At 51.7% G+C, this 15,753-nt stretch overlaps 1 protein-coding gene across 2 annotated transcripts in view; it reads left to right on the top strand.

The window, feature by feature from the left end:
* The window catches only part of khnyn (KH and NYN domain containing), a 29,776-nt gene extending 14,743 nt beyond the window's left edge, over positions 1-15,033 (top strand). For both annotated transcript variants that reach the window (XM_088634214.1, XM_088634215.1), the window contains exons 5-9: positions 8,696-8,826; positions 9,444-9,540; positions 11,494-11,601; positions 12,525-12,626; positions 13,521-15,033. In XM_088634214.1, the coding sequence (XP_088490340.1) occupies positions 8,696-8,826; positions 9,444-9,540; positions 11,494-11,601; positions 12,525-12,626; positions 13,521-13,893 (811 nt within the window). In that variant the 3' untranslated portion in view covers positions 13,894-15,033. The remainder of the gene's footprint in view (positions 1-8,695; positions 8,827-9,443; positions 9,541-11,493; positions 11,602-12,524; positions 12,627-13,520) is intronic.
* Positions 15,034-15,753: the final 720 nt, after the last annotated feature.

Below are 15,753 nucleotides of genomic sequence, written 5' to 3'. Positions count from 1 at the left end.
GTGTCTGTATGAACCCCTCTCTCTCAGTGCAGTGTTAATGTACTGGAGTGTCCAGTCAGTCAGTGTGTCTGTATGAACCCCTCTCTCTCAGTGCAGTGTTAATGTACTGGAGTGTCCAGTCAGTCAGTGTGTCTGTATGAACCCCTCTCTCTCAGTGCAGTGTTAATGTACTGGAGTGTCCAGTCAGTGTGTCTGTATGAACCCCTCTCTCTCAGTGCAGTGTTAATGTACTGGAGTGTCCAGTCAGTGTGTCTGTATGAACCCCTCTCTCTCAGTGCAGTGTTAATGTACTGGAGTGTCCAGTCAGTGTGTCTGTATGAACCCCTCTCTCTCAGTGCAGTGTTAATGTACTGGAGTGTCCAGTCAGTCAGTGTGTCTGTATGAACCCCTCTCTCTCAGTGCAGTGTTAATGTACTGGAGTGTCCAGTCAGTCAGTGTGTCTGTATGAACCCCTCTCTCTCAGTGCAGTGTTAATGTACTGGAGTGTCCAGTCAGTCAGTGTGTCTGTATGAACCCCTCTCTCTCAGTGCAGTGTTAATGTACTGGAGTGTCCAGTCAGTCAGTCTGTCTGTATGAACCCCTCTCTCTCAGGGCAGTGTTAATGTACTGGAGTGTCCAGTCAGTCAGTGTGTCTGTATGAACCCCTCTCTCTCAGTGCAGTGTTAATGTACTGGAGTGTCCAGTCAGTCAGTGTGTCTGTATGAACCCCTCTCTCTCAGTGCAGTGTTAATGTACTGGAGTGTCCAGTCAGTCAGTGTGTCTGTATGAACCCCTCTCTCTCAGTGCAGTGTTCATGTACTGGAGTGTCCAGTCAGTGTGTCTGTATGAACCCCTCTCTCTCAGTGCAGTGTTAATGTACTGGAGTGTCCAGTCAGTCAGTGTGTCTGTATGAACCCCTCTCTCTCAGTGCAGTGTTAATGTACTGGAGTGTCCAGTCAGTCAGTGTGTCTGTATGAACCCCTCTCTCTCAGTGCAGTGTTAATGTACTGGAGTGTCCAGTCAGTCAGTGTGTCTGTATGAACCCCTCTCTCTCAGTGCAGTGTTAATGTACTGGAGTGTCCAGTCAGTGTGTCTGTATGAACCCCTCTCTCTCAGTGCAGTGTTAATGTACTGGAGTGTCCAGTCAGTCAGAGTGTCTGTATGAACCCCTCTCTCTCAGTGCAGTGTTAATGTACTGGAGTGCCCAGTCAGTCAGTGTGTCTGTATGAACCCCCCTCTCTCAGTGCAGTGTTAATGTACTGGAGTGTCCAGTCAGTCAGTGTGTCTGTATGAACCCCTCTCTCTCAGTGCAGTGTTAATGTACTGGAGTGTCCAGTCAGTCAGTCTGTCTGTATGAACCCCTCTCTCTCAGGGCAGTGTTAATGTACTGGAGTGTCCAGTCAGTCAGTCTGTCTGTATGAACCCCTCTCTCTCAGGGCAGTGTTAATGTACTGGAGTGTCCAGTCAGTCAGTGTGTCTGTATGAACCCCTCTCTCTCAGCGCAGTGTTAATGTACTGGAGTGTCCAGTCAGTCAGTGTGTCTGTATGAACCCCTCTCTCTCAGTGCAGTGTTAATGTACTGGAGTGTCCAGTCAGTCAGTGTGTCTGTATGAACCCCTCTCTCTCAGTGCAGTGTTAATGTACTGGAGTGTCCAGTCAGTGTGTCTGTATGAACCCCTCTCTCTCAGTGCAGTGTTAATGTACTGGAGTGTCCAGTCAGTGTGTCTGTATGAACCCCTCTCTCTCAGTGCAGTGTTAATGTACTGGAGTGTCCAGTCAGTGTGTCTGTATGAACCCCTCTCTCTCAGTGCAGTGTTAATGTACTGGAGTGTCCAGTCAGTCAGTGTGTCTGTATGAACCCCTCTCTCTCAGTGCAGTGTTAATGTACTGGAGTGTCCAGTCAGTCAGTGTGTCTGTATGAACCCCTCTCTCTCAGTGCAGTGTTAATGTACTGGAGTGTCCAGTCAGTCAGAGTGTCTGTATGAACCCCTCTCTCTCAGTGCAGTGTTAATGTACTGGAGTGTCCAGTCAGTGTGTCTGTATGAACCCCTCTCTCTCAGTGCAGTGTTAATGTACTGGAGTGTCCAGTCAGTCAGTGTGTCTGTATGAACCCCTCTCTCTCAGTGCAGTGTTAATGTACTGGAGTGTCCAGTCAGTCAGTGTGTCTGTATGAACCCCTCTCTCTCAGTGCAGTGTTAATGTACTGGAGTGTCCAGTCAGTCAGTGTGTCTGTATGAACCCCTCTCTCTCAGTGCAGTGTTAATGTACTGGAGTGTCCAGTCAGTCAGTGTGTCTGTATGAACCCCTCTCTCTCAGTGCAGTGTTAATGTACTGGAGTGTCCAGTCAGTCAGTGTGTCTGTATGAACCCCTCTCTCTCAGGGCAGTGTTCATGTACTGGAGTGTCCAGTCAGTCAGTGTGTCTGTATGAACCCCTCTCTCTCAGTGCAGTGTTCATGTACTGGAGTGTCCAGTCAGTGTGTCTGTATGAACCCCTCTCTCTCAGTGCAGTGTTAATGTACTGGAGTGTCCAGTCAGTCAGTGTGTCTGTATGAACCCCTCTCTCTCAGTGCAGTGTTAATGTACTGGAGTGTCCAGTCAGTCAGTGTGTCTGTATGAACCCCTCTCTCTCAGTGCAGTGTTAATGTACTGGAGTGTCCAGTCAGTCAGTGTGTCTGTATGAACCCCTCTCTCTCAGTGCAGTGTTAATGTACTGGAGTGTCCAGTCAGTGTGTCTGTATGAACCCCTCTCTCTCAGTGCAGTGTTCATGTACTGGAGTGTCCAGTCAGTCAGAGTGTCTGTATGAACCCCTCTCTCTCAGTGCAGTGTTAATGTACTGGAGTGCCCAGTCAGTCAGTGTGTCTGTATGAACCCCCCTCTCTCAGTGCAGTGTTAATGTACTGGAGTGTCCAGTCAGTCAGTGTGTCTGTATGAACCCCTCTCTCTCAGTGCAGTGTTAATGTACTGGAGTGTCCAGTCAGTCAGTCTGTCTGTATGAACCCCTCTCTCTCAGGGCAGTGTTAATGTACTGGAGTGTCCAGTCAGTCAGTGTGTCTGTATGATCCCCTCTCTCTCAGTGCAGTGTTAATGTACTGGAGTGTCCAGTCAGTCAGTGTGTCTGTATGAACCCCTCTCTCTCAGCGCAGTGTTAATGTACTGGAGTGTCCAGTCAGTCAGTGTGTCTGTATGAACCCCTCTCTCTCAGTGCAGTGTTAATGTACTGGAGTGTCCAGTCAGTCAGTGTGTCTGTATGAACCCCTCTCTCTCAGTGCAGTGTTAATGTACTGGAGTGTCCAGTCAGTCAGTGTGTCTGTATGAACCCCTCTCTCTCAGTGCAGTGTTAATGTACTGGAGTGTCCAGTCAGTGTGTCTGTATGAACCCCTCTCTCTCAGTGCAGTGTTAATGTACTGGAGTGTCCAGTCAGTCAGTGTGTCTGTATGAACCCCTCTCTCTCAGTGCAGTGTTAATGTACTGGAGTGTCCAGTCAGTCAGTGTGTCTGTATGAACCCCTCTCTCTCAGTGCAGTGTTAATGTACTGGAGTGTCCAGTCAGTCAGTGTGTCTGTATGAACCCCTCTCTCTCAGTGCAGTGTTAATGTACTGGAGTGTCCAGTCAGTCAGTCTGTCTGTATGAACCCCTCTCTCTCAGGGCAGTGTTAATGTACTGGAGTGTCCAGTCAGTCAGTGTGTCTGTATGAACCCCTCTCTCTCAGTGCAGTGTTAATGTACTGGAGTGTCCAGTCAGTCAGTGTGTCTGTATGAACCCCTCTCTCTCAGTGCAGTGTTAATGTACTGGAGTGTCCAGTCAGTCAGTGTGTCTGTATGAACCCCTCTCTCTCAGTGCAGTGTTCATGTACTGGAGTGTCCAGTCAGTGTGTCTGTATGAACCCCTCTCTCTCAGTGCAGTGTTAATGTACTGGAGTGTCCAGTCAGTCAGTGTGTCTGTATGAACCCCTCTCTCTCAGTGCAGTGTTAATGTACTGGAGTGTCCAGTCAGTCAGTGTGTCTGTATGAACCCCTCTCTCTCAGTGCAGTGTTAATGTACTGGAGTGTCCAGTCAGTCAGTGTGTCTGTATGAACCCCTCTCTCTCAGTGCAGTGTTAATGTACTGGAGTGTCCAGTCAGTGTGTCTGTATGAACCCCTCTCTCTCAGTGCAGTGTTAATGTACTGGAGTGTCCAGTCAGTCAGAGTGTCTGTATGAACCCCTCTCTCTCAGTGCAGTGTTAATGTACTGGAGTGCCCAGTCAGTCAGTGTGTCTGTATGAACCCCCCTCTCTCAGTGCAGTGTTAATGTACTGGAGTGTCCAGTCAGTCAGTGTGTCTGTATGAACCCCTCTCTCTCAGTGCAGTGTTAATGTACTGGAGTGTCCAGTCAGTCAGTCTGTCTGTATGAACCCCTCTCTCTCAGGGCAGTGTTAATGTACTGGAGTGTCCAGTCAGTCAGTCTGTCTGTATGAACCCCTCTCTCTCAGGGCAGTGTTAATGTACTGGAGTGTCCAGTCAGTCAGTGTGTCTGTATGAACCCCTCTCTCTCAGCGCAGTGTTAATGTACTGGAGTGTCCAGTCAGTCAGTGTGTCTGTATGAACCCCTCTCTCTCAGTGCAGTGTTAATGTACTGGAGTGTCCAGTCAGTCAGTGTGTCTGTATGAACCCCTCTCTCTCAGTGCAGTGTTAATGTACTGGAGTGTCCAGTCAGTGTGTCTGTATGAACCCCTCTCTCTCAGTGCAGTGTTAATGTACTGGAGTGTCCAGTCAGTGTGTCTGTATGAACCCCTCTCTCTCAGTGCAGTGTTAATGTACTGGAGTGTCCAGTCAGTGTGTCTGTATGAACCCCTCTCTCTCAGTGCAGTGTTAATGTACTGGAGTGTCCAGTCAGTCAGTGTGTCTGTATGAACCCCTCTCTCTCAGTGCAGTGTTAATGTACTGGAGTGTCCAGTCAGTCAGTGTGTCTGTATGAACCCCTCTCTCTCAGTGCAGTGTTAATGTACTGGAGTGTCCAGTCAGTCAGAGTGTCTGTATGAACCCCTCTCTCTCAGTGCAGTGTTAATGTACTGGAGTGTCCAGTCAGTGTGTCTGTATGAACCCCTCTCTCTCAGTGCAGTGTTAATGTACTGGAGTGTCCAGTCAGTCAGTGTGTCTGTATGAACCCCTCTCTCTCAGTGCAGTGTTAATGTACTGGAGTGTCCAGTCAGTCAGTGTGTCTGTATGAACCCCTCTCTCTCAGTGCAGTGTTAATGTACTGGAGTGTCCAGTCAGTCAGTGTGTCTGTATGAACCCCTCTCTCTCAGTGCAGTGTTAATGTACTGGAGTGTCCAGTCAGTCAGTGTGTCTGTATGAACCCCTCTCTCTCAGTGCAGTGTTAATGTACTGGAGTGTCCAGTCAGTCAGTGTGTCTGTATGAACCCCTCTCTCTCAGGGCAGTGTTCATGTACTGGAGTGTCCAGTCAGTCAGTGTGTCTGTATGAACCCCTCTCTCTCAGTGCAGTGTTCATGTACTGGAGTGTCCAGTCAGTGTGTCTGTATGAACCCCTCTCTCTCAGTGCAGTGTTAATGTACTGGAGTGTCCAGTCAGTCAGTGTGTCTGTATGAACCCCTCTCTCTCAGTGCAGTGTTAATGTACTGGAGTGTCCAGTCAGTCAGTGTGTCTGTATGAACCCCTCTCTCTCAGTGCAGTGTTAATGTACTGGAGTGTCCAGTCAGTCAGTGTGTCTGTATGAACCCCTCTCTCTCAGTGCAGTGTTAATGTACTGGAGTGTCCAGTCAGTGTGTCTGTATGAACCCCTCTCTCTCAGTGCAGTGTTCATGTACTGGAGTGTCCAGTCAGTCAGAGTGTCTGTATGAACCCCTCTCTCTCAGTGCAGTGTTAATGTACTGGAGTGCCCAGTCAGTCAGTGTGTCTGTATGAACCCCCCTCTCTCAGTGCAGTGTTAATGTACTGGAGTGTCCAGTCAGTCAGTGTGTCTGTATGAACCCCTCTCTCTCAGTGCAGTGTTAATGTACTGGAGTGTCCAGTCAGTCAGTCTGTCTGTATGAACCCCTCTCTCTCAGGGCAGTGTTAATGTACTGGAGTGTCCAGTCAGTCAGTGTGTCTGTATGATCCCCTCTCTCTCAGTGCAGTGTTAATGTACTGGAGTGTCCAGTCAGTCAGTGTGTCTGTATGAACCCCTCTCTCTCAGCGCAGTGTTAATGTACTGGAGTGTCCAGTCAGTCAGTGTGTCTGTATGAACCCCTCTCTCTCAGTGCAGTGTTAATGTACTGGAGTGTCCAGTCAGTCAGTGTGTCTGTATGAACCCCTCTCTCTCAGTGCAGTGTTAATGTACTGGAGTGTCCAGTCAGTCAGTGTGTCTGTATGAACCCCTCTCTCTCAGTGCAGTGTTAATGTACTGGAGTGTCCAGTCAGTGTGTCTGTATGAACCCCTCTCTCTCAGTGCAGTGTTAATGTACTGGAGTGTCCAGTCAGTCAGTCTGTCTGTATGAACCCCTCTCTCTCAGTGCAGTGTTAATGTACTGGAGTGTCCAGTCAGTCAGTGTGTCTGTATGAACCCCTCTCTCTCAGTGCAGTGTTAATGTACTGGAGTGTCCAGTCAGTGTGTCTGTATGAACCCCTCTCTCTCAGTGCAGTGTTAATGTACTGGAGTGTCCAGTCAGTCAGTGTGTCTGTATGAACCCCTCTCTCTCAGTGCAGTGTTAATGTACTGGAGTGTCCAGTCAGTCAGTGTGTCTGTATGAACCCCTCTCTCTCAGTGCAGTGTTAATGTACTGGAGTGTCCAGTCAGTCAGTGTGTCTGTATGAACCCCTCTCTCTCAGTGCAGTGTTAATGTACTGGAGTGTCCAGTCAGTCAGTGTGTCTGTATGAACCCCTCTCTCTCAGGGCAGTGTTAATGTACTGGAGTGTCCAGTCAGTCAGTGTGTCTGTATGAACCCCTCTCTCTCAGTGCAGTGTTAATGTACTGGAGTGTCCAGTCAGTCAGTGTGTCTGTATGAACCCCTCTCTCTCAGTGCAGTGTTAATGTACTGGAGTGTCCAGTCAGTCAGTGTGTCTGTATGAACCCCTCTCTCTCAGTGCAGTGTTCATGTACTGGAGTGTCCAGTCAGTGTGTCTGTATGAACCCCTCTCTCTCAGTGCAGTGTTAATGTACTGGAGTGTCCAGTCAGTCAGTGTGTCTGTATGAACCCCTCTCTCTCAGTGCAGTGTTAATGTACTGGAGTGTCCAGTCAGTCAGTGTGTCTGTATGAACCCCTCTCTCTCAGTGCAGTGTTAATGTACTGGAGTGTCCAGTCAGTCAGTGTGTCTGTATGAACCCCTCTCTCTCAGTGCAGTGTTAATGTACTGGAGTGTCCAGTCAGTGTGTCTGTATGAACCCCTCTCTCTCAGTGCAGTGTTAATGTACTGGAGTGTCCAGTCAGTCAGAGTGTCTGTATGAACCCCTCTCTCTCAGTGCAGTGTTAATGTACTGGAGTGCCCAGTCAGTCAGTGTGTCTGTATGAACCCCCCTCTCTCAGTGCAGTGTTAATGTACTGGAGTGTCCAGTCAGTCAGTGTGTCTGTATGAACCCCTCTCTCTCAGTGCAGTGTTAATGTACTGGAGTGTCCAGTCAGTCAGTCTGTCTGTATGAACCCCTCTCTCTCAGGCTAGTGTTAATGTACTGGAGTGTCCAGTCAGTCAGTGTGTCTGTATGATCCCCTCTCTCTCAGTGCAGTGTTAATGTACTGGAGTGTCCAGTCAGTCAGTGTGTCTGTATGAACCCCTCTCTCTCAGCGCAGTGTTAATGTACTGGAGTGTCCAGTCAGTCAGTGTGTCTGTATGAACCCCTCTCTCTCAGTGCAGTGTTAATGTACTGGAGTGTCCAGTCAGTCAGTGTGTCTGTATGAACCCCTCTCTCTCAGTGCAGTGTTAATGTACTGGAGTGTCCAGTCAGTCAGTGTGTCTGTATGAACCCCTCTCTCTCAGTGCAGTGTTAATGTACTGGAGTGTCCAGTCAGTGTGTCTGTATGAACCCCTCTCTCTCAGTGCAGTGTTAATGTACTGGAGTGTCCAGTCAGTCAGTGTGTCTGTATGAACCCCTCTCTCTCAGTGCAGTGTTAATGTACTGGAGTGTCCAGTCAGTGTGTCTGTATGAACCCCTCTCTCTCAGTGCAGTGTTAATGTACTGGAGTGTCCAGTCAGTCAGTGTGTCTGTATGAACCCCTCTCTCTCAGTGCAGTGTTAATGTACTGGAGTGTCCAGTCAGTCAGTGTGTCTGTATGAACCCCTCTCTCTCAGTGCAGTGTTAATGTACTGGAGTGTCCAGTCAGTCAGTGTGTCTGTATGAACCCCTCTCTCTCAGTGCAGTGTTAATGTACTGGAGTGTCCAGTCAGTCAGTGTGTCTGTATGAACCCCTCTCTCTCAGTGCAGTGTTAATGTACTGGAGTGTCCAGTCAGTCAGTGTGTCTGTATGAACCCCTCTCTCTCAGTGCAGTGTTAATGTACTGGAGTGTCCAGTCAGTCAGTGTGTCTGTATGAACCCCTCTCTCTCAGTGCAGTGTTAATGTACTGGAGTGTCCAGTCAGTCAGTGTGTCTGTATGAACCCCTCTCTCTCAGTGCAGTGTTAATGTACTGGAGTGTCCAGTCAGTCAGGGTGTCTGTATGAACCCCTCTCTCTCAGTGCAGTGTTAATGTACTGGAGTGTCCAGTCAGTCAGTGTGTCTGTATGAACCCCTCTCTCTCTCTCAGTCATGGTCTGGGTCATTTCTTCTCCTGCCGGGGGATTGCTCTGGCTGTCCAGTACTTCTGGAACCGGGGTCACCGCAAGATCACGACCTTTGTCCCGCAGTGGAGGCTGAAGAAGGACCCGAAGGTCAAAGGTAAGACGCCCCGGAGCGGTGTGAAGTCAGGGTGTCGTTGGGCGGGGGGTGGGGCTGTCCCCCTGGACTCACGCTGTCCCATGCCACCCCGTGTCTCTGCCTGTCTGCCTGTCTGCCTTCTTCAGTCTGTCAGTCTGTCAGTCTGTCTGCCTGTCTGTCAGCTTTCTTCAACCTGCCTGTCTGCCTTCTTCAGTCTGTCTGCCTTCTTCAGTCTGTCTGCCTGTCTGCCTGTCTGCCTTCTTCAGTCTGTCTGCCTGCCTGCCTGTCAGCTTTCTTCAACCTGTCTGTCTGCCTGTCTGCCTTCTTCAGTCTGTCTGCCTGTCTGCCTGCCTGCCTGTCAGCTTTCTTCAACCTGTCTGTCTGCCTGTCTGCCTGCCTACCTGTCAGCTTTCTTCAACCTGCCTGTCTGCCTGTCTGCCTGTCTGCCTGTCTGCCTGTCTGCCTGTCTGCCTGTCTGCCTTCTTCAGCCTGTCTGCCTGTCTGCCTGTCTTTGCGCTTGGTTTCACCCCGCTGTCTCAGACCGCTGCCCTCGGGTGGGATCCTGCAGTGTCAGGGAAGCTGCTGTGGCTGCTTGTAAACCTGTCCTGTGGTCTTTGTCCATCTGCCCACCCGTCCAGAGCAACACTACCTGACGGAGCTGCAGAACCTGGGCCTGCTGTCCCTCACCCCCTCCCGGGAGATCATGGGGAAGAGGATCAGCAGCTATGACGACAGGTGGGTCGGCTGCTGTTTTTTGCATATAGGATCTCCAGTTATTTTAGACACATTCTTTCCTGCTTGTTCCCAATTTGTAATTCTCTAGCTGTTGATCAGCGCAGCGTGATGGCTGTGGTCTTCCCATTCCGCCTGGGGAGAGAGAGGGGGCCTGTTCAGTCCTGTCCGGACTCCGTCTGCCCCTCCTCTCACGCACACACCCATCAGAGACCACTCCTCTTCTGTCTCTCCCACCCATCAGAGACCACTCCTCTTCTGTCACACCCACCCATCAGAGACCACTCCTCTTCTGTCACACCCACCCATCAGAGACCACTCCTCTTCAGTCACACCCACCCATCAGAGACCACTCCTCTTCTGTCACACCCACCCATCAGAGACCACTCCTCTTCTGTCACACCCACCCATCAGAGACCCCTCCTCTTCTGTCACACCCACCCATCAGAGACCCCTCCTCTTCTGTCACACCCACCCATCAGAGACCACTCCTGTTCTGTCACACCCACCCATCAGAGACCACTCCTGTTCTGTCACACCCACCCATCAGAGACCACTCCTCTTCTGTCACACCCACCCATCAGAGACCACTCCTCTTCTCTCTCCCACCCATCAGAGACCACTCCTCTTCTGTCTCACCCACCCATCAGAGACCACTCCTGTTCTGTCACACCCACCCATCAGAGACCACTCCTGTTCTGTCACACCCACCCATCAGAGACCCCTCCTCTTCTGCCACACCCACCCATCAGAGACCCCTCCTCTTCTGTCACACCCACCCATCAGAGACCACTCCTCTTCTGTCACACCCACCCATCAGAGACCACTCCTCTTCTGTCACACCCACCCATCAGAGACCACTCCTCTTCTCTCTCCCACCCATCAGAGACCACTCCTCTTCTGTCACACCCACCCATCAGAGACCACTCCTGTTCTGTCACACCCACCCATCAGAGACCACTCCTCTTCTGTCACACCCACCCATCAGAGACCACTCCTCTTCTCTCTCCCACCCATCAGAGACCACTCCTCTTCTGTCACACCCACCCATCAGAGACCACTCCTGTTCTGTCACACCCACCCATCAGAGACCACTCCTCTTCAGTCACACCCACCCATCAGAGACCACTCCTCTTCTGTCTCTCCCACCCATCAGAGACCACTCCTCTTCTGTCACACCCACCCATCAGAGACCACTCCTCTTCTGTCTCTCCCACCCATCAGAGACCACTCCTCTTCTGTCACACCCACCCATCAGAGACCACTCCTCTTCTGTCTCTCCCACCCATCAGAGACCACTCCTCTTCTGTCACACCCACCCATCAGAGACCACTCCTCTTCTGTCACACCCACCCATCAGAGACCGCTCCTCTTCTGTCACACCCACCCATCAGAGACCACTCCTCTTCTGTCACACCCACCCATCAGAGACCACTCCTCTTCTGTCACACCCACCTATCAGAGACCACTCCTCTTCTGTCACACCCACCCATCAGAGACCACTCCTCTTCTGTCTCTCCCACCCATCAGAGACCACTCCTCTTCTGTCACACCCACCCATCAGAGACCACTCCTCTTCTGTCTCTCCCACCCATCAGAGACCACTCCTCTTCTGTCACACCCACCCATCAGAGACCACTCCTCCTCTGTCACACCCACCCATCAGAGACCACTCCTCTTCTGTCACACCCACCCATCAGAGACCGCTCCTCTTCTGTCACACCCACCCATCAGAGACCACTCCTCTTCTGTCACACCCACCCATCAGAGACCACTCCTCTTCAGTCACACCCACCCATCAGAGACCACTCCTCTTGTCTCTCCCACCCATCAGAGACCACTCCTCTTGTCTGGTCTGAGTGTTAATGACCATAGTGCCCTGCTCTGACCAGAGGGGCTCATGACCAGACACAGTTCGGTGATTACGAAACCCCTGTGCTTCTCTCTGTGCCTCAGGTTCATGCTCCAGCTGGCCCAGCAGACTGATGGAGTGGTTGTGACAAACGACAACCTCAGAGACCTGGTAGATGAGTCTCCTGCATTTAGGAACATAATCAAGAAGAGGTAAAGTGAAAAAGAACTCAACATCTCGTCTGTATGAACCCCTCTCTCTCAGGGCAGTGTTAATGTACTGGAGTGTCCAGTCAGTCAGTGTGTCTGTATGAACCCCTCTCTCTCAGTGCAGTGTTAATGTACTGGAGTGTCCAGTCAGTCAGTGTGTCTGTATGAACCCCTCTCTCTCAGTGCAGTGTTAATGTACCGGAGTGTCCAGTCAGTCAGTCTGTATGAACCCCTCTCTCTCAGTGCAGTGTTAATGTACTGGAGTGTCCAGTCAGTGTGTCTGTATGAACCCCTCTCTCTCAGTGCAGTGTTAATGTACTGGAGTGTCCAGTCAGTCAGTGTGTCTGTATGAACCCCTCTCTCTCAGTGCAGTGTTAATGGACTGGAGTGTCCAGTCAGTGTGTCTGTATGAACCCCTCTCTCTCAGTGCAGTGTTAATGGACTGGAGTGTCCAGTCAGTGTGTCTGTATGAACCCCTCTCTCTCAGTGCAGTGTTAATGTACTGGAGTGTCCAGTCAGTCAGTGTGTCTGTATGAACCCCTCTCTCTCAGTGCAGTGTTAATGTACTGGAGTGTCCAGTCAGTCAGTGTGTCTGTATGAACCCCTCTCTCTCAGTGCAGTGTTAATGTACTGGAGTGTCCAGTCAGTGTGTCTGTATGAACCCCTCTCTCTCAGTGCAGTGTTAATGTACTGGAGTGTCCAGTCAGTCAGTGTGTCTGTATGAACCCCTCTCTCTCAGTGCAGTGTTAATGTACTGGAGTGTCCAGTCAGTCAGTGTGTCTGTATGAACCCCTCTCTCTCAGTGCAGTGTTAATGTACTGGAGTGTCCAGTCAGTCAGTGTGTCTGTATGAACCCCTCTCTCTCAGTGCAGTGTTAATGTACTGGAGTGTCCAGTCAGTGTGTCTTATGAACCCCTCTCCTCCAGGTTGCTCCAGTACACATTTGCTGGGGATCACTTCATGGTTCCTGATGACCCCTTGGGACGAGGGGGACCCCACTTGGATGTCTTCCTCTCCTTTGAGCACAGGTAACCCAGACACATGGAAGACCTTTGTAGCAAACGCAGACACCCTAAAATATACACAAGGATCCCCAACGATTCCCGACACACAGAGACACCCCCAACTAACACACAGAGATACCTCCAATCAGCACACAGGGAATCCCCAAAAGACAGAGACACACCCAAACCAAGCACACCGAGACACCCCCAAACCACACACAAAGGGAATCCCCAGTACAGAGATACCCCCAAACCATACACACACAGGGAATCCCCAACACACAGAGACACCCCCAAACCACACACAACAAAATCCCCAGTACAGAGACACCCCCACACCATACACACACAGAGACACCCCCAAACCACACACAGAGACACCCCCAAACCACACACACAGGGAATCCCCAATACAGAGACACCCCCAAACCACACACATAGGGAATCCCCAGTACAGAAATACCCCCAAACCATACACACACAGAGACACGCCCAAACCATACACACACAGACACCCCCAAACCACACACAACAAAATCCCCAGTACAGAGACACCCCTATACCATACACACACAGAGACACCCCCAAACTACACACAACAAAATCCCCAGTACAGAGACACCCCCATACCATCCACACACACAGGGAATCCCCAACACACAGACACCCCCAAACCACACACAACAAAATCCCCCGTACAGAGACACCCCCATACCATACACACACAGAGACACCCCCAAACCACACACACAGGGAATCCCCAACACACAGAGACACCCCCAAACCACACACACAGAGACACCCCAGCACACTCGACTGCTGTCGCGTTCATGTCGAATCCCCCTCAATCCCATGAGCACCCTGGGGCCCTGTGCTGGTGGGGTCACCTGCTCCTCTCTCTCTCCCCGTCTCTCTCAGGCCTCCTGTCACCGGCAGCCACACCTTCGCAGGCCCACTGGCGGCGACAGGAGCCTCCTCCTCCTCCTCCTCCTCCTCCTCCTCCTCCCACAGCCCCCCGCCGCGCAGCCAGTCCGAGGTGCTGCAGTACCGCGACCGAGCCCCAGGGGGCGCCTCTGCCGCCGCCGCGCAGGCCCGGGAGCGGCCCCCGGGGGCCGCCGGCGAGCCGGGCGGGGACAGGAGCGCGGCGGAGACCGACAGGCTGAGGCTCCGGCTGCTGGAGGTCTTCCCCGAGCAGGACAGCGCCGTGCAGCTGGCCCTGAACTTTAACCCCACGTTGCGAGACGTCAACGATCTGTCGTACGTCATCCTCGGCCTGCAGGCGGGGGAGTAGCACGCGGGGGGAGGGGGTGGTGGTCGGGGTGTTAAAGCACTATGCGTGAGACACCCCCAGACAGAAGACACCACCGCTCTGGAAGCTGTCCAGACACCAGCAGCCAGATGCATTGTGGGCTGGAAGGCGTGGCCCACGCTGACGGGTCAAAGGACCTCGAAACTCTTTCGTCTTAACGCAGAGGAGAGCCACAGGGGGGCGCCATTCGAGTATGTAAAAGCAGGCGTGGACCCGGGGGAGCAAGTGAAATCTATCGGGAGCTGCGTTTGAAAACTGGGAACAGGACTCTTTTCTTTACACAGAGGGTGGTGGAGGTGGGGAACAAGCCGCCCAGCCATGTTGTTGAAGCCGATACCCTGGCTTCTCTCCAGACACAGCTGGGTGAGCTCCTCCAGTCAGGACAGGAGGCCCTTCTTTACACAGAGGGGGGTGGGGGTGGGGAACAAGCCGCCCAGCCATGTTGTTGAAGCCGATACCCTGGCTTCTCTCCAGACGCAGCTGGGTGAGATCCTCCAGTCAGGACAGGAGGCTCTTCTTTACACAGAGGGTGGTGGGGGTGGGGAACAAGCTGCCCAGCCCTGTTGTTGAAGCCGATACCCTGGCTTCTCTCCAGACACAGCTGGGTGAGATCCCCCCAGTCAGGACAGGAGGCTCTTTACACAGAGGGTGGTGGGGGTGGGGAACAAGATGAAGTTGTTGCTTCTCTCCAGACCCAGCTGGATGGGCTCCAGGGAATCACATAATTGATAACGGACAAACAGGTGGGATGGCAGGATGGTCCCTCTCCTCTGTACCTGCTCTTCAGGTCTTACTGATGTCTGTCGTTTCCAGCCCAGCCCTGCGCTCGGAACACGTCCTGCTCCCCACCGATTCAGGATTTTAAATACATTTTGTAAACCAGGCCGACATCGAGAATGGGGGCCAACGCTTATAGCTGTAGTGGCTGACCTTGTCTTGCGGGGTTCGTCTCTGTGAATCGGCGTGTTCAGGCTGCCTGTGTTTAAAAGTGGGGGGCAGTTTTTTTGTCGAGCAGTGATTGCCTATTGCACTGGTGTGGAAGTACATATTTATTGACAGATTTCATTTCTAATTGAAATTGGGTTTAAAATCTGATGTTTTATTAAAAAGAATTTAAACTGATTTGTTTTTATCTCACATTTGACTGTTGACCATATGCACAATATATACTGTGTCCAGTAAGAGTCTGTACAGGTGTGTGTGTGTATACAGTGTGTCCAGTAAGAGTCTGTACAGGGGTGTGTGTGTGTGTACAGTGTGTCCAGTAAGAGTCTGTACAGGTGTGTGTGTATACAGTGTGCCCAGTAAGAGTCTGTACAGGGGTGTGTGTGTCTATACAGTGTGTCCAGTAAGGGTCTGTACAGGGGTGTGTGTGTGTGTATACAGTGTGTCCAGTAAGAGTCTGTACAGGGGTGTGTGTGTGTATACAGTGTGTACAGTAAGAGTCTGTACAGGGGTGTGTGTGTGTGTCCAGTGTCTCCAGTGGAAGTCTGTATTTCCAGAATGTCTGAACTCACAGACAGCAGCCCAGCGGAGGATATTAATGTTGTAATGATTCATTCTAAAGTGGGGTAACAGCAGGAAGTGGGAAAGGGGAGAAGTCCTCTGGGCTTCACCGTGTCTCTCGGTAACGATGACCCACTTCTCAGCAGGGGACTGAACCCGTGAACACGGGTGGGGGGGGCTCGGTTCCGCCCGCCAGAAGCGCTGAGGGGGGCCGGTCACTCGCGTCCAGGCGACACGGGGGTCTCCAAGCTCGGCGGACAGACCGGCCCCGCCCCGCCCCTGGCGTCTCCGAGCCTGGGCTCTCTCCGCCCCGGGTTCACACTCAAGAAGAGAGCC

The sequence above is a fragment of the Lepisosteus platostomus genome, chromosome 6 (assembly GCF_059453375.1).
Source record: "Lepisosteus platostomus isolate fLepPlt1 chromosome 6, fLepPlt1.hap1, whole genome shotgun sequence".
Taxonomy (NCBI): domain Eukaryota; kingdom Metazoa; phylum Chordata; class Actinopteri; order Semionotiformes; family Lepisosteidae; genus Lepisosteus; species Lepisosteus platostomus.
Note: the sequence above shows the minus strand (reverse complement) of the source record. Positions and strands in the feature narration are given on the sequence as shown.